Raw genomic sequence first — 16,716 nt, 5'->3', positions numbered from 1 at the left:
TACAGGGTTCCCCTCCTCTCCTGAAGGTGCTGATTCTCACTGGAATATGGTTAAAGGCTCAAGGCACTCAATACATGGCCCAAAGGCCATTCTTTAGGTCATGACATGTCAATGAGTTTTTCCATTATAGGAAACATTACATTTGAGACTAATCCTACATAACTGCACCAAGAAATTGGGGGCAGCACAGCAGCTAACACCCTGGCCCCCTGCTCGGGGTGCTCCCTCACCAGGCCCCTGCCAGGTATTACAGTATCAACAAAAGTACAACTGCAAATAGTTTCAGACTTGAATCTATCTCACAGTGGGCAGGTGATACTAAAGCAGAAAAAGTTACAAACGGCATATTTTCATAATGATCGTTTAGTGATGGAAAGAAAGATTCCCATTTGTACAGCATCTTTCATGAAGTCAGGCTATCTCAAAACTCTTTACAGCCTGGGAATGGTTTTCAGTCATTGTTATTTAGAGGAATGAAATTGAAAGTGCAGGCGGTGTGGTGCCCAAGTGAACTGGTCAGACGTGTGGCAGGAATGGGCTTATCTTTCAGCTTGTTCTGCCCTTGTGATCAGACAGCCCATCAGGGAAGGCTTTAGATCCACTTCTTCGGTTGAATGGAAGTTGCCTCCAGGGGATCCTCCATGTACTGGAATCCAACCATCATTCCCAGAATCGAAAAACCTCAGGACAGAAGGGGCAAAAGTCAGTGGAAGGAAGTGTAACAAACAAAGAATAACAGCTAACACACGTATATCCTTTTATTGCCCATCGCTAATTGCCCCTTGAGAAGGTGGTGGTGAGATGCCTTCTTGAACCGCTGCAGTCCATGTGGTGTAGGTACACCCACAGTGCTGTTCGGGAGGGAGTTCCAGGATTTTAACCCAGCGACAGGGAAGGAACGGCCGATATATTTCCCAGTCAGGATGGTGAGTGACTTAAGAGATTTAACAGCAGAAATCCAAGAGTTAAAAGGTCACTGATAAAAACTGTAATTGAACACAGACTGAGCAGATTATCTTGCACACGTCACTAGTTTGAATCATGGTGAAGTTTTGTAACTGAAATGTACAAGAATCTGAAAGCTACTTACATAATCTCTACCAGTCACTGGGTCCCCGAACACTGCGGGTCGCGGGGTCCCCGAACACTGCGGGTCGCGGGGTCCCCGAACACTGCGGGTCGCGGGGTCCCCGAACACTGCGGGTCGCGGGGTCCCCGAACACTGCGGGTCGCGGGGTCCCCGAACACTGCGGGTCGCGGGGTCACCGGGTCCCCGAACACTGCGGGTCACCGGGTCCCCGAACACTGCGGGTCGCGGGGTCACCAGATCCCCGAACACTGCGGGTCATGACATCCACAATCAGCGGCACCTGAACTTCTCAATGAAGGTCAGGTTTCCAATAGCAAGTAACATCTATAATAGACTACCCCAGTGGCCAAACACAAGTTCTACTTACCAGCTACTAACAGGGGTGCCATGACACCTATCGTAATGGGAGCTGTGTGATAAATGAAGGACTCAGACAAGAAGTGGCCAAAAGCGAGAATAAAGGTCCAGAGTGTAATGTGATACAACCTGTGGAAACACAAAGTAACAGTCAGCATCCCAATGGTCACTACAGTCCCCAGTCAACGGGTGGCTTATTACATTCAAACACTCCCAGGACAGGTACAGCACGGGGTCAGATACAGAGTAAAGCTCCCTCTACACTGTCCCCATCAAACACTCCCAGGACAGGTACAGCACGGGGTTAGATACAGAGTAAAGCTCCCTCTACACTGTCCCCATCAAACACTCCCAGGACAGCTACAGCACGGGGTTAGATACAGAGTAAAGCTCCCTCTACACCGTCCCCATCAAACACTCCCAGGACAGGTACAGCACGGGGTCAGATACAGAGTAAAGCTCCCTCTACACTGTCCCCATCAAACACTCCCAGGACAGCTACAGCACGGGGTTAGGTAGAGTTCTCTCTATGCTTTGATGCAGTCCCACAGTTACCTACGTTCTGTTGTGAATATCCACCGCACATGTACACCGAATGATGGAGGACAGCAGAGTCCAGATCCCAAATGTCCTCGCCTGTAGACCATTAACTGCACAGAAACAAAAGTAAAATACAACCATCAGCAACACAAGAGAATAAAACATCTTTAAAGCATCCATTCCTATAACTGTCAGCCTGAGTCTCGCATGGTGTGTTGCCTCCCCAATGCCAAGCTAAAGGACATCACAGAGAGGCTGCAAGAGTATACTGCAGGCAAAAGAAGTGAGCCAGAAGTTGTGGTACATGTATCAGTGACACAGAGGGGGTAGATATTGCGGTTCTACCATCAGATTTTCAAGAACAAGGAAGGAAGTTAAACAGTTTTTTAAAATCTCTGGATTACTCCCAGTGCCGCAGGCTAGTGAGTGTAGAGATAGGAAGATCGGGTGGAGCAATCTGCGGTTTGAGGCATGGAGCAGGAGGAAGAGTTGGGACATTGGGAACAATTCTGGGATAGGAGGTACTTAATCACAAAGGGACAGGTTGCATCTCAACAGGACTGGGACCAATGTCCTCATGGGGGAGTTCACTAGGGTGGTTAGGGAGGGTTTTAACTAAATTGGCAGGGCAATGGGCACCAGGGTGTAGAAGAAAAGGAATAAGGTGAGAGTGAGAGTGTTGGACAGTACTAGAGATAGGTGTTAGGTACTTATTTATTTTTTCACAGGATGTAGCCATCACTGGCTGGGCCAGCATTTACTGCCCATCCCTAATTGCCCTTGAGAGGATGCTGGTGATCCACCTTCTTGAACCGCTGCAGTCCATTAGTGTAGATACACCCACAGTGTGGTGAAACACAAAGAGTTAGTATGCAGGTACCACAAGTAATTAGGGACACAGTTTAAGATTAAGGGGTCTCCCATTTAAATTGGAGATGAGGAGGAATTTCTTCCCCCAGAGGGAAATGTTTGGAATTCTCTTCCCCAGAGAGCAGGTTCGACAGGCTGAATGAACTACTCCTGCTGCTATTGTTTCTGCTTTTCCCACTCCCACACCACAGGGACCCCAGTCCTTACCGAGTGTTGGGCTCCCCGTGTATAGTTTGTCCGATAAAAAGCTGTGGTCCCGGAAACTCTGAATGGTGTTGCCGCCGGCGATGACAGCGACCATTACTAACCAACTGCGAAGCACATGGAGAAACCGGCTCATCCTGGGAGATGCAAGGGAGAGAAAGAGTGAGGGGGGGGGGGGGGAGACGGGGTGGAGGGAGCATAGAGAGGAGGGGGGGTGAGGGGGAGAGGGTAATGGGGCGGAGGGAGATGGGGTAAAGGGGGAAGAGGGGGGTGGGAGATGGGGAGGGGTGCGAGGGGGGACAGGGTTGAGGGGAAGAGCCGAGGTAGCGAGAGGGTGAAGGGGGACGAGGGTTAAGGGGGCAGAGGGGGTAGAGGCGAGGGGCGTGGGAGGAGAGGGGGGTGAGGGGCGAGGGGCAAGGGGGGAGGGGGGAGAGGGGGAGAGGCGAGAGGGGCGAGGGGCGAGGGGCGAGAGGCGAGAGGCGAGAGGGGGAGAGGGGGAGAGGGACGAGGGGATGAGGGGGCGAGGGGGCGGGGGGAGAGGGGGCGAGGGATGAGGGGGAGAGGGGCGAGGGGGGAGGGCGGAGGGGGGAGAGGGGCGAGGGGGGAGAGGGGAGAGGGGGCGAGGGGAGAGGGGCGAGGGGAGAGAGGGGCGAGGGGGAGGGCGGAGGGGGGAGAGGGGCGAGGGGCGAGGGGCGAGGGGAGAGGGGCGAGGGGGGAGAGGGGTGAGGGGGAGGGTGGAGGGGGGGAGGGGGCGAGGGGAGAGAGGGGAGGGGGCGAGGGGGGAGAGGGGAGAGGGGTGAGGGGGAGAGGGGCGAGGGGGGAGAGGGGGAGAGGGATGGGGGGAGAGGGGTGAGAGGGGATGAGGGGCGAGAGGGGAGAGGGGCGAGGGGGGAGAGGGATGGGGGGAGAGGGGTGAGGGGATGAGGGGGGAGAGGGGAGAGGGGGGAGAGGGGCGAGGGGAGAGGGGCGAGGGGGGAGAGGGGCGAGGGGGAGAGGGGCGAGGGGGGAGAGGGGCGAGGGGGGAGAGGGGCGAGGGGGGAGAGGGGCGAGGGGGGAGAGGGATGGGGGGAGAGGGGTGAGGGGATGAGGGGGGAGAGGGGAGAGGGGGGAGAGGGGCGAGGGGGGAGAGGGGCGAGGGGGGAGAGGGGCGAGGGGGAGAGGGGCGAGGGGGGAGAGGGGCGAGGCGGGAGAGGGGCGAGGGGGGAGAGGGGTGAGGGGATGAGGGGCGAGAGGGGAGAGGGGCGAGGGGGGAGAGGGGCGAGGGGGGAGAGGGGCGAGGGGGGAGAGGGGCGAGGGGGGAGAGGGGCGAGGGGGGAGAGGGGAGAGGGGCGAGGGGGGAGAGGGGCGAGGGGGAGAGGGGCGAGGGGATGAGGGGCGAGGGGGGAGAGAGACAGCGTGTGGGGCAAGAGAGAGAGGGGGAGGGAGGGAGGTGGAGGGGGTGGGGGAGGGGGGAGAGACGAGGGAGGGAGAAGGGGAGGAGGAACAGAGATAGGGAGAATGAGAGAAAATGTCAGGGGTGAGAGTAAACAGGACATCATCATATCAGGGGGATTGTCGGCTCCCTGCCGGTGGGGTTAACAGCGTAGGGGGAGCACAGAAAATCAAACGGGTGGGCTTCCCTCCCACAACCTGTCAGAAATCATACCGGGGGGAGGGGGGGGTGGCAGTGGGCAGTGGAGGCATTGGGTGGCCCACATACCCTTGGGCCTATTGAGGCCTCATCTGGCCCCCGCCACTATTTTATTGGTGTGTGAGGAGGCCGACTCCATGCAGGAAGTCTAGCAGCGGGCTGGTGTCATGCAAGGGAGGGGGAGACCTCGGTGGGCCCATTGAAGGCATCCTGGCCGCTTCCCAGGTCATTCCCCTCCCACCATTAACCCTCCACCCCCATCTTCTCAAACCCAGCCTCCCACACCCATCACCTCCCCGTTGCCCCACATGATGAGACCCCTGATCTAGGACTTACCTGGCTCCTTGGGGTGGTGGGACTACCTGTAGTCCCAGCAGTGGCCAAAACTCCCAGATGGCGCTGCTGGGACTTCAGAGCTGCAGGCCAGCTGATTGGCCAGATCCCACTCCTCCTTTTACCACCATTTTCTACTTGTGCCTATGGAAAACTTTTAGATCTCGGACAGTGCAGCACTCCCTCTGTACTGACCCTCTAACAGTGCGGCACTCCCTCTGTACTGACCCTCCGACAGTGCGGCACTGCCTCTGTACTGACCCTCCGATAGTGCAGCACTGTCTCAGTACCGACCCTCTGACAGTGCAGCACTCCCTCAGTACTGATCCTCTGACAGTGCAGCACTGTCTCAGTACTGACCCTCCGACAGTGCAGCACTGTCTCAGTACCGACCCTCTGACAGTGCAGCACTCCCTCTGTACTGACCCTCCGATAGTGCAGCACTGTCTCAGTACCGACCCTCTGACAGTGCAGCACTCCCTCTGTACCGACCCTCCGATAGTGCGGCACTGTCTCAGTACTGACCCTCCGACAGTGTGGCACTCCCTCAGTACTGACCCTCTGACAGTGCAGCGCTCCCTCAGTACTGACACTCTGACAGTGCAGCACTCCCTCTGTACCGACCCTCCGATAGTGCGGCACTGTGTCAGTACTGACCCTCCGACAGTGCGGCACTCCCTCAGTACTGACCCTCTGACAGTGCAGCACTCCCTCTGTACCGACCCTCCGATAGTGCGGCACTGTCTCAGTACTGACCCTCCGACAGTGCGGCACTCCCTCAGTACTGACCCTCCGATAGTGCAGCACTGTCTCAGTACCGACCCTCTGACAGTGTAGCACTCCCTCAGTACTGACCCTCTGACAGTGCAGCGCTCCCTCAGTACTGACCCTCTGACAGTGCTGCACTCACGCAGTACTGATCCTCTGACAGTGCAGCGCTCCCTCAGTACTGACCCTCCGACAGTGCAGCACTCCCTCAGTACTGACCCTCCGACAGTGCAGCACTCCCTCAGTACTGACCCTCCGACAGTGCAGCGCTCCCTCAGTACTGACCCTCCGACAGTGCAGCACTCCCTCAGTACTGACCCTCCGACAGTTTAGTCCCACTTGGAGTCTGGGCTTTGCTGTGATGCCCTCTATTGTCGAATAACCCCCTCCTCTTCCCCCCGCGCGCTCCCGCTCACCTGTCAATCGCCCACGCGCTCTCGCTGCGTCAGCCCACCAGCCCGGACACCCCGCCTCCCGCTCCGATTGGCTGTAGCCGCGCCATGGGGCGGGTCCCATGTGATGGACGGGAGTCGGACCAATGGAAGAAGAGGACGTCACTCGGCTGACCGGCCAGCTCTGGTTACTCGCGCTCCCATTGGCTGATGTACATCAGCAGCCGGCCTCCCGGATTTAAAGGGACAGGCACCGAATGTGCGACATCATCGAATTGCCCCGTTCCTGGAATTTATTCTGTATTTGCCCCTGTTCCAGGTTTACAGTTTCTTCACTTCTCGGTGATTCGTTATGTAGAAAATTAACGTTGGGATCCATAAAGAAAGAGAAATATGAAATCATAATGAAAAATCAAGAAAGGGCAAAGACACAACAAATATTTTATATAAAAGCAAAATACCGCAGATGCTGGAAATCCAAAATAAAAATAAAAACACCTGGAAAAACTCAGCAGGTCTGGCAGCATCTGCAGAGAGGAACATGGTTAACGTTTCGAGTCCGTATGACTCTTCAACAGAACTAAGGAAAAATAGAAAAGAGGTGAAATATAAGCTGGTTTAAGGCGGGGGGGAACAGGTAGAGCTGGATAGAAGGCCAGTGATAGGCGGAGATAACCAAAAGATGTCACAGTCAAAAGGACAAAGAGGTGTTGACGGTGGTGATATGTTAGAAATGTAATCATTTTGAGTGAGTGAAAGGGAAGGTGTCTGATAAGTGGAGGGCAGCAGAGGGAATAAAGGAACAGAATTATCACTGAAATTATCATCTGAATTTGCTGAACAGAACATTGTATCCAGAAGGTTGTAAGTTGCCTAAATGTATAAGGTGCTGCTCCTTGAGCTTACATTGAGTTTCATTGGAACAGTGCAGCAGGCGGAGGACAGAGAGGTCAGTGTGAGAGGAAGGAGGAGAATTCAAATTACAGGCATCCAGAAGGGAGGAGGTGCTGAGGGCTGGGTATAAACTAGATTGGCAGGGGATAGGAGCCTGAGCAGGGAGGCACAAGAGATGGAAACAAAGATAGGAATGAAAGACAGAAAAGTAGAAAGCAAAAGTGGAAGTGATTCTAGGAAGGTGATAAAGCAACCATGGTTAACCAAGGAGGTTAAGGATATGAAATTGGAAGAAAAAACATACAATGTGGCAAAGATTATTGATAACCCAGAAGATTGGGAAACTTTTAAAAACCAACAAAAGATGACCAAATTTTCATTGTGCTGTGGCATCTTCTTTTGCTGCTTTCTTTTCTGCTTCAATTGTTGCTGGAGGGAAGAGGCAGAAAATAAACTTTGAGGGTAAACTAGCAAGTAATATAAAAATGGAGAGTAAGAGCTTCTTTAAATACATAAAAAAGGAAGAGAGAGGCCAAAGTGAAATAGGCCCCTTAGAGAATGAGGCTGGGGAAAGAATAATGGGGAACCAGGAAATGGCAGAGGAGTTGAATAAATACTTTGCATCAGTCTTCACGGTAGAGGACACGAATAGCATTCCAAAAATACTAAATAATCAAGGATCAAAAATAAATACAATACCTATCACTAGAGAACAAATACTAGGGAAACTAATGGGGCTAAAGACCAATAAATCCCCTGGACCTGATGGGTTGCATCCTAGGATATTAAAGGAAGTAGCTACAGAGATAGTGGATGAACTGGTAGTAATCTTCCAAGAATCCTTAGATTCTGGAAAAGTCCCAGAAGTTTGGAAAATTGTCAATGTCGCACCCTGATTCAAAAAGGGAGACAGACAAAAAACAGGCAACTATAGGCCAGTTAGCTCAACATTCATCATTGGGAAAATGTTGGAGACTATTATAAAGGATGTAATAGCAGAGCATTTAGAAATAGATAATCTAATCAAGCAGAGACAGCATGGCTTCATGAAGGGGAAATCATGCCTGACAAATTTATTAGAATTCTTTGAGGACATAACAAGCAGGATAGATAAAGGGGAACCAGTAAATGTAATATATTTGGATTTACAAAACACATTCAAGAAGGTACCACGCAAAAGGCTACTTATTAAGAGCCTATGGTTTTGGGGGTGGTATTTTAGCGTGGATAGAGGATTGGCTAACTAATGGAAGACAGAGAGTTGGCATTTTCAGGATGGCAACCTGTAACTAGTGGAGTGCCACAGGGATCAGTGCTGCGGCCATAATTATTTACAATATATATTAATGACTTGGATGAGGCAAGTGAATGTACTATCGCCAAGTTTGTGGATGATACAAAAATAGGTGGGAAGGCAAGTGGTGAGCATGACACAAGGAGTCTACAGAGGGATATAGACAGGTTAAGTGGAGTGGGCAAAAACTTGGCAAATGGAAAATGATGTGGGAAATATGAAGTTAAGCATTTTGGCAGGAAGAATAGAGGAGCTGAATATTATTTAAATAGAGAAAGACTGAAGAAAGCTGCAGCACAGAGGGATTTGGGGGTCCTCGTGCATGAAAAGCTAACATACAAGTTCAGCAAGTAATAGGGAGGGCAAATGGAATGTTGGCCTTTATTTCAATGGGAATGGAGTATAAAAATAGGGAAGTCTTGCTAAAACTATACAGGGCACTAGTTAGACCACACCTAGAATACTGAGAACAGTTTTAGTCCCCTTATCTAAGGAAAGATATACTGGCATTGGAGGCAGTCCAGAGAAGGTTCACTAGGTTGATCCGGGTATGGAGGGATTTTCTTATGAGGAGAGGTTGAGTAGGTTGGGCTGTACTCATTGGAGTTTAGAAGAATGAGAGGTGACCTTATTGAAACATATAAGGTTCTTAGGGGGCTTGACAGGGTAGATGCTGAGAGGTTGTTTCCCCTTGTGGGAGAGTCTAGGACCAGAGGGCATAATCTCAGAGTAAGGGGGTCGCCAATTTAAGACAGAGGTAAGGAGGAATTTCTTCTCTCAGAGGGTAGTGAATCTGTGGAATTCTTTACCGCAGAAGGCTGTAGAGGCTGGGTCATTAAGTATATTCAAGGCTGAGATAGGCAGATTTTTAATTAGTAAGGGAATCAAGGGTTATGGGGAAAAGGCAGGAAAGTGGAGTTGAAGATTATTAGATCAGCCATGATCTCATTGAATGATGGAACAAACTCGATGAGACGAATGGCCTACATCTGCTCCTACGTCTTATGGTCTTATGGAAGGCAGAGGAAACAAGGACTAGCAGCAAATAGGGCCATAGTACAAGAAAAGATGTGTAAAAATGTTGGAAAGACATGTCTAAAGGCACTGTATCTGAAATGCTTGGAGCATTCACAATAAGGTAGATGAATTAACAGCGCCAATAGATGTAAACGGGTACGATATGTTTGCTATTACGGAGACATGGGTGCAGGGTGACCAAGGCTGGGAACTGAATATCCAAGGGTACTCGATATTTAGGACCGTCAGGCAAAAAGGAAAAGGAGGTGGCGTGAGGTTGTTAGTTAAGGATGAAATCAGTGCGATAGTGAGAGAGAATATTGGCTCAGAAAATCTAGATGTAGAATCAGTCTGGGTGGAGCTAAGAAGCAACAAGGGATGGAAAACATTAGTGGGAGTTGTCTATAGGCCTCCAAACAGTAGTGATAAGGTTCCATTTGCCTTCTTAACTGCTTGCTGCATCTGCATGCTTGCTTTCAGTGATTGGTGTAGGGTAAGGTAGGGTAAACAGGAAATTAGAGATACATGTAACAGGGGTGCTACAGTAATCATAGGTGACTTTATTATACATATAGACTTGGCAAACCAAATTTGTAATAACACTGTGGTGGATGAATTCCTGGAGTGTGTAGGAGATGGTTTTTTAGACCAGTATGTCAAGGAACCAACTAGGGAACAAGCTATCCTAGATTTGGTATTGTGCGATGAGAAGGGTTTAATTAATAATCTTGTAGTGCTGGGTCCTTTAGGGAGCAGTGACCATAACGTGATAGAATTCTTCATTAGGATGGAAAGTGAAGTAACCTGATCTGAAACTAGGGTCCTAAATCTTAAAGGAAACTACAAAGGTATGAGGTGTGAGTTGCTAAGATAGATTGGGGAACTTCATTAAAAGGTGGATAGACAATCACTAATATTTAAGGAATGAATGTATGCATTCCAACATTCCTTTCTGGCACAAAAACACAACAGGAAAAGTGGCCCAAACATGGCTAACAAAAGATATTAAGGAGAGTATTAGATCCAAAGAGGAGACATATAAAGTTGCTAGAAAAAGTAGCAAACCTGAGGATTGGGAGTAGTTTAGAATTCAGCAAAGGAAGACCAAGCGATTGACTAAGAGGGGAAAAATAGAGTATGAGAGTAAACTTGTAAGGAACATAAAAACAGACTGTAAAAGCTTCCAAGAATATGCAAAAAGAAAAAGATTAGTGAAGACAAATGTGGGTCCCTTGCAGTCTGAAATGGGAGAATTTATATTAGAGAACCAGGAAATGGCAGAGCAATTAAACAACTACTTTAGTTCTGACTTCATGGAGGAAGACACAAATAACTTCCCAGAAATACTCGGGAACAAAGGGTTTAGTGAGAATGAGAAATTGAAGGAAATTAGTATTACTAAAACAATAGCGCTGGAGAAATTAATGGGATTGAAATCCAATGAATCCCCAGGGCCTGATAATCTACATCCCAGGGTATTAAAGGAGGTGGCCATGGAAATAGTGGATGTGTTGGTTGTCATCTTCCAGAATTTTGTAGATTCTGGAACAGTCCTGGCAGATTGGAGGGTGGCAAATGTAACCCCACTATTTAAACAAGGAAGGAGGGAGAAAACAGCGAATTACAGACCGGTTAGTAATATCAGTAGTAGGGAAAATGCTAGAATCTATTATAAAGGATGCGACAACAGGACACTTAGAAAATATCAATGGGATTAGACAAAGTCAACGTGGACTTATGAAAGGAAAATCACGTTTGACAAACCTACTGGAGTTTTTGTGGATGTAACTAGCAGAATAGGTAAAAGAGAACCAGTGGATTGGTGTATTTGGATTTTCAGAAAGCTTTTGATAAAGTCCCACATAAGAGGTTAGTATGTAAAATTAAAGCTCATGGGATTGGGGGTAATATATTGGCATGGATTCAGAATTGGTTAGCACACAGGAAACAGAGAGTAGGAATAAACGGATCTTTTTCAGAGTGATAGGCGTTGACTAGTGGGGTACCGTAGGGATCAGTGCTTGGGCCCCAGCTATTCACAATATATATATCAATGATTTGGATGAGGAAACCAAACATAATATTTCGAAGTTTGCTGACAGCGTGAAATTTGGTGGGAATGTGAGTGGTGAGGAGGAGGTTAAGAGGCTTCAAGGCAATTTAGACAGGTTGAGTGAGTGAGCAAATACATGACAGATGCAGTATAACGTGGATAAGTGCAAAGTTATCTGTTTTGGTAGGAAAAACAGAAAGGCATAGTATTATTTAAACAGTGATAGATTGGGAAATGTTGATGTACAAAGGGACCTGGATGTCCTTGTATACCAATCACTGAAAGCAAACACACAGGTGCAGCAAGCAGTTAGGCAGGCAAATGGAATGTTAGCCTTCATTGTGAGAGGACATGAGTACAGGAGCAAGGATGTCTTACTGCAGCTGTATAGGGCCTTGGTGAGACCACACCTGGAGTATTGTGTGCAGCTTTGGCCTCCTTACCTAAAAAAGGATATACTTACCATAGAGGGAGTGCAGCGAAGGTTCACCAGACTGATTCCTGGGACGGCAGGATTGATGTATAAGGAGAGATTGAGCCGACTAGGCCTGTATTCACTGGAGTTTAGAAGAATGAGAGGGGATCTCATTGAAACTTATAAAATTCAGGCAGGGATGGACAGACTGGATGCAGGGATGATGTTTCCTCTGGCTGGGGAGGGGGGGGTCTAGAACAAGGGGCCACAGTCTCAGGGTGTGGGCCATTTAGGACTGAGATGAGGAGAAACGTCTTCACTCAGAGGGTGGTGAACCTGTGGAATTCTCTAACACAGAAGGCTGTGGAGGCCAAGACACTGGATATATTTAAGAAGGAAATAGATAGATTTCTGGACTCTAAAGGTGTCAAGGGGTATGGGGAGACAGTATGGCGTTGAGATAGAGGATGAGCCATGATCATATTGAATGGCAGAGCAGACTAGAAGGGCTGAATGACCTACTCCTGCTCCTATTTTCTATGTTTGTAAGTTGAAGGTGACTGAAGAATGAACCAGGATGTCACGGAAAGAACAGTCCCTTTAAAATATTGAAGGGGCAGAGGGAAAGATGTGTTTGGTGGTGGCATCACACTGAAGCTGGCAGAAATGTTGGAGATCGATCTGCTGAATATGGAGGCTGATGAGATGGAAGGTGAAGCAAATAGGAATCCTATTGCAGTTCTGTGGGGAGGGGAAGGGATGAGAGCAGAAGTGCAGGAAGTAGGACAGACAGGGTCATGGGACCTGTCAGCTACAGTAAGGAAGGATACTTGGTTAAGGAAAGAGGAGGACAAAAGCCCTGGTAAAAGGTTGCATCATCAGCACAGATGTGACGGAGATGGAGAAACTAGGAGAATGGAATGTGTCTCTTAAAGGAAGTAGGGTGTTAGGAAGTGTAGTCGAGGTAGCTGTGGGAGTCAGTAAGCAAATGGTGAATAGCGGTTGATAGCCTGTTCTTAGAAATAGAGACAGAGAAGTTGAGGAAGGGGAGAGAAGAGTTAGAGTGGGACCATGTGATGGTGAGAGAAGAGTGGAAATTGGAAGTAAAGTTGATCGTATTTTCTAGTTCAGGGTGAGAACAGGAAACGGCATTGATACAGTCATTAATGTGCCAGAAGCAGAGGTAAGGGTCAGGGCCTGAGTAGGGGAAGCTTTCAGAAAGAATGATCCAGGAGGAAATTAATATTTAGACAAGCATGGGTTAATAAGAGACAGCCAGCACATCCAGGTATTTTTGTTTTTGTTCTAGATTTCCAGCATCTGCAGTATTTTGCTTTTATTGCAGATATGTTAAGGATGGATTGTGTTTGACTAACTTGACTGAGTTTTGTGATGAGGACAATGACGTTGATTTTATAGGAACATAGGAGCAGGCCCTGGAGCCAGCTCTGCAATTCAACAAGATTGTGGCTGATCATTTACTCCAATGCCATTTTCCTGCAGTGTCCCTATATCCCTTCATGTCATTGGTATCTAGAAAATGTAATTAGTACCTATGGTGTACAGGGACTTCCTAAAAGCATTTGATAAGGTGCTACATATTAGATGTCTCAGAAAAATTGAAACCCATGGAATAAAACAGGAAATAGCAGCATGATTGCTAAACAGAAGGCTGGTTAGTGAGTGTTTGTCAGACTGGAGGAAGGTGTTCAGTGGAGTACCCAAGGTTCAGTACCAGAACAATTGTGGTTTTGATATACTCTAATGACTTGGACTTGGGAGGTTACAGGACACAACCTTGAAATTGGAGCATGATATTAAATGTGTCAGTGTAAAAAACTGTGAAGATGACAGTAGTGGGGGTGGAATTGTCCCCTCCCACCATCAACGGGATTTGTGGCAAGTGACGGGGGGTAAGATATGGCAGGATGTAAAAAATTGGTTTCTTGACATCGGGAAATGAGGTTGGGATCTTCTTCCCCCAACATTTATGGTGGGTTGACTTTCTCACTGAAGCTTGGGAACCCATTTTCATCTCATGCATTGTCATTAAAACCCCAACAGACTGAATCATGCAGCCCCCCCCACCCCCAGCAGGAATTTACTCCGTCTGTTACACGACTGAACAAATGTGGTGTGCACTCGGTGAGGGAGAATTTTAGAGCACTTACCTTATGGCTGACACTGCCTGCAGCACAGGGGCTGACTGTAGGTATGATGCATGCAGAAGACATGAATGAGGTGGGGGAGGTCCAGAGGAGATGAAGTGGGGTGGGTGGAAGACACAAAGTGGGGGGTGATGAAGTGAGGGGGGAAAGGAGGCATGAAGGATAAGAGGGAGGGAGGAAAGCATGAAGGGGAAGGAGGAGGATGGAAGACATCAAGGGGGTGAGCGGGGAAGAGGGGTTAGGCCAGAGGGTTTCAGAGACAGGGGTGGGTTGAGTTAAGTTTGGAATCCTGAGGGAGAACTGAGGGTGATGATGATAGGAGGGGATGGTGACTGTGAGAGGGGGAAATAGGATGTGGGTTTTTTCTATTCATTCATGGGTTGGGGTCCTGAGCAGCTGGAGCTGATGGGGTCACAGGCAGAGGGGACTGGGAGAGGATGAAACATTTTAAAGGTTAATTACCTTGGCTAAAAAAGTCCCAATGGATGAGACTATGCCCCCAGACAGAGGCTAACCCAATACCTAAAATGGAAGTATGAATTGACCATTTGGGATAGCAGCAATTTTTAAGTTTTGGAACCGTTATGGTCCCAGCTTAGATTACGCCAGGACAAGCCTGATCCCAGGATGGAACCCAGCTTGACAGATCCTAATTTTTATTTGTTTGTTTAGATGGAGAGGGGCTACTGAGCAGAGTCACCAGAGTCAGCGATTAACTTTTAACAAAAGTATAAAACATTCATTAAACAATAAAAGATGGACTCTATTACAATATTCCTTCACCACAGATTTAAAGATATAAAGGGCAGAATTCTGCCCTCGATGGGGGTGGTTGAAAAGCACGGACTGTGATTTCACACTGGTGGCCCAGATGAGGCCCGCCCAGCATGAAAAGCAAGCGGCAGCCTGTGCGGGGGGGGGGGGTGAGGGGCAAGGGAGGGGGTCGTGGGGGGGGGCGGTGGGGTTGTGTGGAAGGAGGCGGACTGCCAGCCGGCCGGGTGCAAACTTCATACATGCACACGAGTGAACGCTGCATAATCTCCCCAAGGCACGGAACTGCCTGAGGGAGATGAAGAGATATAAAAAAAAATTAAAATGGAATGAAACATGTCCCCTCATGTCTGACTCTGTCACATGAGCAGGGACATGTTATTAATGAAAAATTAAAGTTCTTATTTTATTTTTATTTGCTTTTGCAAATCCCATCCCGGCCGTGGATGAGGTTTCCAAAAACCTTATTGCCTGCGCACTAACCGTTAGGCTGGACAGGCAGCAAAAATTTTAATTTAATTGATTATTTAATGGCCTTAACAGGCCTTGTAATTGTTGCCGTGCACACTGCCAGCTCTGGTGTGTGCCCACCGCCAATGTGGGTCATTTCATGCTCGAGTGGGACGGATGTGCACCTGCCCACCAAGTGAAAACTTCTGCCTATACAGATTTGTAAGGAAAACGCAAGTTACAAGAGCTATCTTATACTCTAATGTTCACAGGAAGTACAGTCCATGTTAACCAATTGGCAACCCGTGGTCAGACACACCGCACCCTGAAATTGAGCGACAGGTGTAGTCCATTCAGATGGTATGGATTTCTCCCTAACTCCCCCAAGACGCTAGTCACACTGTGAACCAACCAGTCTCACTGTACCTCATCTTTCCAATCTTCACTCTCAAGAACTCACTTTGAAATCTTCTCCCAAACCAACGCTTTCTCTCAGGCACCTTCTGCAAGGGTTCACCTCCAGAGTTTCAAACTCTCCTTTTGATGTTCCTCTCCCCTGGGTCACTATATGCATACAAGCTTTCTTCCATGAACTCTCTCTCAAATTCCCAGCTGTCAACAGTATACCGCTGCTTCACATGCCCATAACAAAGAATTACAGACCTTCAGTTGCCTCTTTGGACCTTCTGACTTCTTACAAGCCTTTATATCGCTTTAACTCTGGTTCCTGCAGCTTGGAGCTTGAAGCTTGGAGCCTTTCTCTGGCCCTCATTCTAACTTCATTTAACAGGATCTTTTCATGGTTCCTGTACTTCCTTTGACTAGAAGATCTGCTTGGGACTTTCTCCTGTTCAACTCGCCTGGATTCTTGGGGACTCTCTTCTCCAGCTTGGGATTGCTATCTGTCCCTTTTGTTCCAGTCTCTCCCAGGCAGCTACTTTGAACCAGCTTTAGATTGGGACTAGCTATCTGCCCCTTCTGGGTTGCTTGTGCTTAGCAGCTGTCCAAACTAAACTCAAAAACTGCTGTTTCTAGTTTCTTCTTTGTGTCTGTGTGAGGGACCTGCCTCTCTGGACCCTGTTGCCAGGCAACAGCCCAGTCTTTCTACTCTTATGTTTGCTTAACTTCTCTTAGAGTCATAAAATCTCATTAGAAATGCAGGCACCTTTTAAAGTGAAACTAAAACTCCATTTGACCTTTTCTTAACACAGATACAGAAATACAAATCAAACTTAAACTTTATAGCTAAAACTCATTCCTAACACCCACAAATAACAATATAACTTACTTAAACTATCTCTACTTCCTAACAGTTGTGGGTGTTTATTATTTAATTATCTCTGTTCCAGGTGTTTATTATGGAAATGTCCTCGTTCTGGGAGTTTGTTATTTAATAGCCATAGTTGTGGGAGTTTATTATTTAATTTTCTTTGTTCCAAATGTTTATTATTGAATTACTCCTGTTCTGGG

At 48.3% G+C, this 16,716-nt stretch overlaps 1 protein-coding gene across 4 annotated transcripts; it reads right to left on the bottom strand.

Moving 5' to 3' along the window:
* Positions 1–347: 347 nt before the first annotated feature.
* Positions 348–6,314, bottom strand: erg28 (ergosterol biosynthesis 28 homolog). 4 transcript variants are annotated; one of them, XM_041214849.1, is made up of 5 exons: positions 6,209–6,314; positions 3,065–3,198; positions 2,007–2,097; positions 1,458–1,576; positions 348–681 (listed from the first exon to the last, which is right to left on the bottom strand). In XM_041214849.1, the coding sequence occupies exons 2-5, from the start codon at positions 3,195–3,197 to the stop codon at positions 593–595; spliced, it is 432 nt and encodes a 143-aa protein (XP_041070783.1). In that variant the 5' UTR covers position 3,198; positions 6,209–6,314; the 3' UTR covers positions 348–592. The 4 variants fall into 4 exon arrangements, with proteins under 4 accessions (XP_041070783.1, XP_041070784.1, XP_041070786.1 ...); XM_041214850.1 differs by lacking the exon at positions 6,209–6,314 and adding an exon at positions 6,078–6,203; XM_041214852.1 differs by lacking the exon at positions 6,209–6,314 and adding an exon at positions 6,111–6,157.
* Between the last annotated feature and the right edge of the window lie 10,402 nt (positions 6,315–16,716).

The sequence above is a fragment of the Carcharodon carcharias genome, chromosome 20 (genome assembly GCF_017639515.1).
Source record: "Carcharodon carcharias isolate sCarCar2 chromosome 20, sCarCar2.pri, whole genome shotgun sequence".
Classification (NCBI taxonomy): Eukaryota; Metazoa; Chordata; class Chondrichthyes; order Lamniformes; family Lamnidae; genus Carcharodon; species Carcharodon carcharias.
Note: the sequence above shows the minus strand (reverse complement) of the source record. Positions and strands in the feature narration are given on the sequence as shown.

What these genes read in the sequence shown, in the direction of transcription:
- erg28 (XM_041214849.1), bottom strand. Translation starts at nt 3,197, where the DNA reads ATGAGCCGGTTTCTCCATGTGCTTCGCAGTTGGTTAGTAATGGTCGCT. An exon ending in GTGGATATTCACAACAGAAC is followed by an intron (nt 1,577 to 2,006) that starts GTAGGTAACTGT and finishes GTGTTTCCACAG; the next exon opens with GTTGTATCACATTACACTCT. An exon ending in GGCACCCCTGTTAGTAGCTG is followed by an intron (nt 682 to 1,457) that starts GTAAGTAGAACT and finishes TTCTGTCCTGAG; the next exon opens with GTTTTTCGATTCTGGGAATG.